The sequence below is a fragment of the Anneissia japonica genome, unplaced genomic scaffold (assembly GCF_011630105.1).
Source record: "Anneissia japonica isolate Jap-2015-1 unplaced genomic scaffold, ASM1163010v1 scaffold288001_len57874_cov148, whole genome shotgun sequence".
Lineage (NCBI taxonomy): Eukaryota > Metazoa > Echinodermata > Crinoidea > Comatulida > Comatulidae > Anneissia > Anneissia japonica.
Genome location: NW_022733232.1, coordinates 14,806 through 23,176, shown reverse-complemented (window position 1 = coordinate 23,176; position 8,371 = coordinate 14,806). Strand labels below are relative to the sequence as shown.

Sequence of the window (8,371 nt, the reverse complement as noted above, 5' to 3'; positions counted from 1 at the left end):
TGTAAGAAGAATGATGATTGTAAATGATACTGGCTATTTTCACAGATGAATATTGGATCATTGTTTACATTTATTTATATTTTAAATTTTCTTTATTTTAGAGCCATCCTAATTATTGCCATCAAAATATAAAATGTTATTCAGTGCAAGCCTGTATTTATCATATATTAGCTGAATAAAAATAATATATATATATATATATTATACAATTATAATTTTAACATTTAAAAACATTAATGCAGCAAAGCCTATCCAAAACCCCAATAAAATCTAGGCCTCAATCTAGGCCTAGCGCATGTATAAACAACGTGTAAAATTGCGCGTATGAGCCCGTGGAGTTGTCAAGAACGCCTAGTAAAGCCAAAATATTTGCTGTTTTCAATCGAAATTTTTTAAAAATCGGAAGAAGTTGTCAGACCAATATTACACAGAATACAAGAACAGACACTGATTGTTCATTGGCGACCAACAATAACATCCAGAAAATGTGCACAATTTTGTAAAACGACGATAATTACGACTATGTTTAGCGATATTAACATTTACGGAGTTAGGGCGTTGTTTGTTTACATTTTTACTGTAGACCGGCCTTACTTTTCTCGTTAAAATTCATGATTTTTTTATAAATTCATGCATTGCACAAATTTTGTTTAGTAGCTGATATAATAATTAGACAAACAGAACACGAATGGGGGGATATATTATACTCATATATTATTTTTAGCACAATTCTACTATGTACAAAAAATGCAGTTCCGCTAGGCTCGCACGATCCCAATCGCGACATGAGTGTGTTCGTTCGAGGCTTGCGGTGCGTAAATATATGAAAGGCGCGTTGAAAACACTTATTGTCCCAATATAGTGCGTATGAAACCGCCGTGAAATGGTTACAGGTTAGGCTTGTTACTTTCGACTGGGCCAAGCAACAGAATATTATTATTTTCTCTGTCATAGTAAGTGGTTTTGATTGGCCTTCTTGTGCATAGTTTCTTAATTATTGTTGATGATGATAGCACCTTGTTAGCGGCATTTCATATTTTATGAATATAAGTATTTGACAATAAAGTTGCTTTTATTTTATCTTATTTGTATACAGGCCGCCCTCTAATTAAAGACCACTTGGTCCCAAACTAACAAATATTTATTATTCTAATTAGAGACCAAAGACAATAAAAAAAAACCAGTTCCGGAAGTGGACTTTAATTGAACGGAGACCTGTATTCAAAATTAATGTGTTAATTAATGTCATATTTAAAATCTTTGTTAGATACTCTGACTTAATGGTTCACCGTATGCTTGCCGTCTGCATCAAAGCTGACAGGTCGTATCCGGACCTCCTCCAGAAGGATAAGATACAGGCCATCTGCAACAACCTCAACTATCGGCACCGCATGGCACAGTATGCTGGTAGGTCGTCAGTTGGCCTCCATACACAGGTAAGAAACACAAGAGCTAAGACTACAGCAACTTAAGAATGGGACATGCCTTATTATGGTCATGATGACATCACATCAAGACAAAAAGAAGCATGTCATGATTATATATGGGCATACAACAATTCTCTTATCAAATAAAATTTGATAGTGTAGAGAGTAGCTTTAGACTGTTACATAGCAATCTGCTTCTGCAGATTAAAACGGCTTAAATTGGATATGTCATTTTTATTGACTTTTTGAATTTTGCTCTTCAAGATATTCTTCAAGAACAAGAGAGAGGATGAAGAAGGTTATGTGATGTTTGTCCGGAAAAATGCTCTGCAGATTTTCATCCCAAAGTACGGCTTAGAAGGAACTCTATTTTTGAAACCAGAAGACAAATCTGCTGCAAGTTTGTTTACTTTCAATGAAGAGGTAATGCTGAGTAAACACTCTCAAATTATGTCAGACTTTTGTCTGATAGTATACAATATGCATGTTTCAAACATGATCAAACAATTCCTGTATTATTCTATTAAGAATATGCTGTGCTTCCTCAAGCAATGTATTATCAAACATTTTTGTTGTCAGACTTCAGACACGGACAAACAACACTTTCAGGGTTTTATTTATCACATAGTATTAGTCGTCGTTTTGTTACTATGAAAAATGTAAAGTTTATTTTATGTTTGTATTTATTTACTCCTTTCACCATCTCCTCTGTTTTATTTATGCTTCAGAAAACTCCCATTTAATGTTCATACACAATATTAATAGCGCATTGTCAGTATTTGTTTGTGTTAAAATAACTTTTATGATGGTTTCAGGATCAAACTCAGAGTGCTGGTGACATCTGTCTGCATATGTTTGATCCTGTAACAGTTCAGCTGAGCATCAATGATACGGATGTCCAGCATCAAAGATTAATGCTACGTTTGGTGAAACCTCAGGTACGTAAAGAGATGATGATAATGGTGGTGATGATAATAATGGTGATGGTGTTAGTTGTAGTGTTGATGGTGGTGATGATGGTGATTGTCTACTGCCAAAGATATTCTAACAAGAGTTCCAGGGACTCCTAACCAACAACCTCAGCCTCACTAGTGTTGGGGCTGAGATAAACATTTTTAAGGATAGTAACCTAGGATAGGCCGCTAAATTTCAGTGACAAGATTAAAACAAAAAAATAATAGCTTTTAATTTCTCTTCAGATTGCAGATTTTAGCGTTCCGCCAGCCACAGCAGCTGATGATAGTAGTGAGCCCCCAACAAAGAAAATGAAGGCATCGCCAAGCTAGCGTAATTTCAATAACACCAAATGTGATTGACCAGATTCGAGATGTCACGCTAACACTGGTTCAGACCCACAAGGTCTTGGCATGATGCTTGTATTTTAAGACTTGCTTGACAGACCAAAGAGCTTATGCATACATTGCAAAACAAAATCTGTGTATTAGTGCGATTAATACATTTTCTGAAATCTTTTGTCTGTCAATTTCTTAAACCTGGCATGTCTGTTATTTTGTACAAGTGAAATATTAAATTTTTAAAACGTGAAAACAGGAGTATTGCTTACAATACTGTACATGCAAACCACCACTTTCAATGTGTTTTACTGCAGCTGAACCTACTTTTATTTTGGTTTGGTTGCTTTTAACACCACCAGTGAAGGAAAGTGGCACTGCAGAAGTGATATATTGTGCCCAGAGTAGAGTAGAGTAGGATGTATGATAAATTGTTGGGCCTAGATGTAGGCAAAGCCGTATATTTTCTGAGAGGGGCTAAGCTGTCCAAGTGAGCTGCATGTCATCCGAGGGCCGTATGCCCAAACGAGATTTTTTTTTTTTTTTTTTTTTTTAAGGGGAAATTGCACTCTCCAAGACTGAGACTACCATTTCTCGCCATCTGTTGGCGCCGCCACTGAGGTCGAGTGGGACTAACTCTTAGGCCTTGATGCAACCCTAATGCGACAATGGTCCTACAGTGTATGTATGCCCTGAGTAATAAGTGTTGGGCCTAAGTGTAGGCCTGATGTGATGAAATTGTTTTTTTATGGAGCATTGGATGTACTGTATTCAGATGTGGTAGTGACGTTTTTGTGTAAAATGGAATGTGCATTCATTTGACACGCATGCCAAGTACAGTGTGTTGATAGATGACCAATGGCTGATAGCACCTTGTCAGATTAATTTTTACCTAGTTTCTGCAGTATCAGGAGCCTATTTTTAGATATGCCATCTAAACTGGTTTTGGGGAAGTCTTTGTGTTTTAGGTTTTACTATGGATGGCCTGACGAAAGATATTTTAACTGTGCCATCAGGATTATTTGTTGCCTTTATAATTACAAACTTATTTCATATAATTTTGACTCTTGGTGTGTATATGACAATTTGACACACTGCAATAAAACAATGGTTAAATAACAGCCATTCCATGAGCATTTCAAAATATACTTTAATGTATTTTACAGTACAAGCATGCAACCAATAATGTTGTATTTTATAGATTTTAATAAATTTGCATAAATACAAAATCAAAAGCAAATTTTCTATGTGTTTACAACACTACTACCAAAGATCTTATAACAAGACAATAGCACTCTCCGCGGTTTTACGTGAAATTAAAAAAAATAAAAAATAGGAAAAAAAACTATAGAATCGCCCATTCACACAGAAAGTAATTGCAATAGAGAGAGGGCGTCCTATTTCTTACCATGGTTGTTGCGCAAAGATTTTCACCAAGATCATAGATGTCAAAGTTGAAAAGTAATTGTAATTGCTAGAGGGCACCTTACACAAATAATTTGCAAGCAGAAATCACGGAGAATGCTATCTTGTTATTATAGGATCTTTGACTACTACCAACCACCCTTAACTACCAATACAATTGCTAGCATGGGTAAAGTCTGAAGAACAAGGCATCTGTATGTACATTAACCCTTATGGCCATACAACACCCTAGACACATGTATCCCCACCCCATTGCCATAAAATGTATTAATATCTATGTATTTATAATTACGAAAAACAAAATATCTTTGTGTGTGCATGAACAAAGTACACAAATCTCAACCAGAGCCTTGCAGGCGTCAACGTTCCTATGCATGATACACGACTTTTAGAAGTATTTATACGTGTATATATATTTATATATGCGTATATATATACATATACTTATATATATATTTATATATATATACACATATATATTTATATATATACACTTATATATATTTATATATATACACATATATATATACAGTATATACATATACGTATATATATATACATATGTATATATATATATGTTTATGTGTGTGTATATATACTTATATATAAGTGTACATTATATATAAGTATATAAGAATATAAAGCTATGTGTTTTCTTTGTGACAAGAAAGCCTAAAATACTGTGGTGTTTCAATGGCCAGTTTTTTAGCCCTGCACTCTATGCATTCCACCACATCCCCAGAAGTAGGCATATCCAGGCCTGGGGAAAAAATGGTTGTGCCTCTGACAATGAAAATTTTCTGAATGAAATGCCTGCAGCATTACACTGTACACTGTATAGCCCAAAAGTTTATTCTGGACATTCATGTTGCTTCCATCCGCCGGTCGCACTTTTTTTTGTATCAATCTATTTTAATTTTGTAGATCTTCACTGTATCGTCAGGGGCAGATCCAGGATTTAAAAGAGAGGGGTTCAAAATGTTTTCCAAAAAACCCCAAAATGAAATGGAGGTACTGGGGTCCTCTCCTGGAGAAATTTTGATTCCTAGATGGCCGGAAATGAGCTTTCCCGACTTCTGTGGAGTCTTTTAATGACCTTTTAAGTTCTTCAAAAATTGAAGTTTTCCCCCCTCTTGAGAAAAGGTCAGGTAAATTTATCTCATTCTTTAGGCCTATCATAGAGGGAAAAAAAAAATCAAGGACAGGCAATATTATTATATTCCAACAACATTGAGTAGTTGGGTGTGTAGTCTTTCTGAATCGATGAACCGATAGGCCTGAAGAACAAACTTTCGTACATAAATTATTATTTATTTAATAGAAAACTAGATGGGCTAAGCCTAGTAATTGTCTGATCTTCCAACCTGCGCCTACGTAGGTTAGCTTGCCTTTTGTAAGCCAGGACCCAGTTGTATTTTGTTACATTTCTTCACACGGGGGAGGGGGGGTTCGTTTGAACCCCCTGGATCCGTCACTGATCGTGTCATAATCTTATAGCTTTCAATATCAGTTTCTGCTGCATATTTTTGCACCAGGCTAAGTGTTGTGTGCTTGAAACAACCTTTAAAATTATAATGATTACATACATTTACGATAAAATCCAAACATGATTGTCAAGGAATATTTTTCGGCTAACAGTTTTATAAAGGTGACCATTATTAAACCATCTGCGATAACCTTGCTATTGATTAACCAATAAGACTTAATCTTCTATAGGTAAGTGAAAGCAACAGTAAATATAGTGACAGAAATGGAGAAAGCCATCACCAAAAATATTTACATTTTAAAGAAACATGGACTTCTAAATATATTTATTAAAACACCCAAAATGGGTTATAATTTTACATTAAGCACAATGTGACTGTCTACATAATAGAATAAACATTACTCATTACATAATTATCTTTTAATATGTTTTGTGGTGTTGCACCATGCCCCTTTTTTGTATAGAAACATATGAAATATTTTTATATGAAATACATTTTCTTACACTTAAAAATAATAAGAAAAAATTATAGCCACAAAGAACTCTAAAATGGGAAGTTTTTTATAAGGGGGGGGGAGCATTCTTTCACAAAACTGTTTGACATTAACATGCAGCTATTAGTATTAGCACAACAAAATAATAATTATGTCTGCTTTATTCATATACAGTACTTCTTGTGATCATCATATCAATAATTTAATCTGCATGTGAGTTTTGCAAACCTCAACTGCCATGTTGTTTTATCAATGGCCTAAATAATTAAAAAGCTTTTACAAAATTTTCTAAATATTGGTTTATGCTCTGTCCCGATCATCAAAATTTTCAAAAACACTGTTGTATGCCCATATATAGTCATGAGATTTCATCATGACCATATTTAGGAATGTCCCATGTTTTGATAATCAGGACAGGGCCTGGGAAAAGAGTCTAATTAATAGAGGTACCAGAATTTGATAGCTGGGTACCCGCTTCTTTCATATTCTTTCCGAGCACGCAAATACATTACTGCACCTCTTATAGCAATTATAATACCTGCCAAAAAAAAAAAAAAAAAAATTTTGTAAATTGGCAAACTAATAAAAAATATTTATTTAATTTAATAATTTTTTTAAAATAGATAGTTTTAAATCATTATACTATCTTCCCTTTACAGACAAGAAAGCGGCTTTTTCTTTACTAAAAAAGGATTCCCTTACTGGCGTATCTAGAAGTCTTGAAATGGGGGTGCTGATAGGGAGCGCAAAGGTGAAGTGGGGGGACCTTAATGATCAGTTGAGGGGCGCTAATTCGCAAAATAAGGTGATTTTGGGTGATTTTTAACTACTTGACCATGATTTTTTTTGGGGGGGGGGGGAACGAGTCATTTTTGGAGGGGCGTGTGCACCCTCCTAGATACGCTACTGGATTCCCTGTGCATCATATTACTTACCACAAAATATAAGCGCCATCGACAAACACATTGTACTTGCAAGGTAGGCTCTGCAGCAGTCCGAATACTACAAAAAAAAAACAGTACTCCTATAATACACCTTCTCTTTTCAGATAATTCTCATTATACAGTTCTCTGCATTATTTATTATACATTATACATTGTGACATGCTGTCGTTTCCCACAACAGTATTACATTTAATATAATTTAAATAAACGAAAACAAAATGAGATGCATCGATGGTGAAATCATATTGAGATATTCACCATGTGGACATGTAACAGTTTTTTGTCAAAGAAAATGTGATGGTTTAGATAGAGATTAACAGAAAAATGTTCAATTCAATGTGAAGGATATAGTTTTGGTTTCTGTTTACAAAGCTCATTACCATTACAGTAATCTATTTTTGCACAATTGACATTTGACCTACCAATGCCACTATTGTCCACTTGACCATGGAAATACCGAAGCCACAGAGAGCACCACAACGTGCGGCTACCGAAGAACTCAGACAATATGCTACTAGGAACCCTATCCAACTGAAGGCGATAGATACTGGAAATGAGAAAACAAATGTCAGGTCTATTTAATAATTCATACAGTATTAACAAAATTGCCAGTGGAGAATGTTCATGGAATGCCAAAGACGAAAAGCTTAATATAAAGATTATATTATTGTCATGCAAATGTGAATACTGTACATGTTTACGTAGATGTTTAAATAAGGTAAAGAAACACATAAAGAAGTAAAATTAATAACTTTATGGCAGTATAAAAATGTTTCTCATTTTATATCTACTAAAGATCAAACCCCTAAGGAGTACAGAAGTTCTGTTGTCTATCATTTTAAATGCCCAGGCTGTAATAGTGATTATATTGGTATAAAGACAGATAGGTGCTTAATAACTAGACTTAAAGAACATTCTTCACGATCTGATAGTGTTATATTTGATCATGTTCAAAACTGTGAGGCATTCCAATATGTTTTAGGATTACAGGGTATACTTGAAAATGATAATGTCGTCTGTAATGTAAGTAATAAATTAGGTTTAATATTTTATAGTAGTAATATTATTGACAGCTCCTGAAACTGGTCTATCCTATTGTTTAAAAAAGTGTTTGCTATAAGTAGACTACACCCTTTGCTTAATAATGGCCTCAGAGCTTCAAAGGAGCTTTCTTTGTTTTTGTAGGCATCTTTTATCAGTAGAGTAAGAATGCTTTGATCTTTTGTTTAAATCACTGCTATGTCACCTACTAGAGGTAATGTTTTCATTGGTTAAACACTTTTGGTACTAGTGCATATAAGCT

At 34.4% G+C, this 8,371-nt stretch overlaps 2 protein-coding genes across 2 annotated transcripts in view; one reads left to right on the top strand and one right to left on the bottom strand.

The window, feature by feature from the left end:
* Positions 1-3,954, top strand: part of LOC117115962 (exosome complex exonuclease RRP44-like) — a gene marked incomplete at its 5' end in the record, with an annotated part of 19,463 nt that extends 15,509 nt beyond the window's left edge. Inside the window, 4 exon segments of the mRNA XM_033259853.1 lie at positions 1,268-1,436; positions 1,692-1,850; positions 2,243-2,365; positions 2,627-3,954. Of these exon segments, the coding sequence (XP_033115744.1) occupies positions 1,268-1,436; positions 1,692-1,850; positions 2,243-2,365; positions 2,627-2,713 (538 nt within the window).
* A 1,965-nt stretch (positions 3,955-5,919) lies between these two features.
* The window catches only part of LOC117115963 (NEDD4 family-interacting protein 2-like), a 7,152-nt gene continuing 4,700 nt past the window's right edge, over positions 5,920-8,371 (bottom strand). Inside the window, exons 5-7 of the mRNA XM_033259854.1 lie at positions 7,491-7,615; positions 7,060-7,126; positions 5,920-6,662 (exon numbers count right to left, since the gene is read on the bottom strand). Coding sequence (XP_033115745.1) covers positions 6,562-6,662; positions 7,060-7,126; positions 7,491-7,615 — 293 coding nt within the window. The 3' untranslated portion in view covers positions 5,920-6,561. The remainder of the gene's footprint in view (positions 6,663-7,059; positions 7,127-7,490; positions 7,616-8,371) is intronic.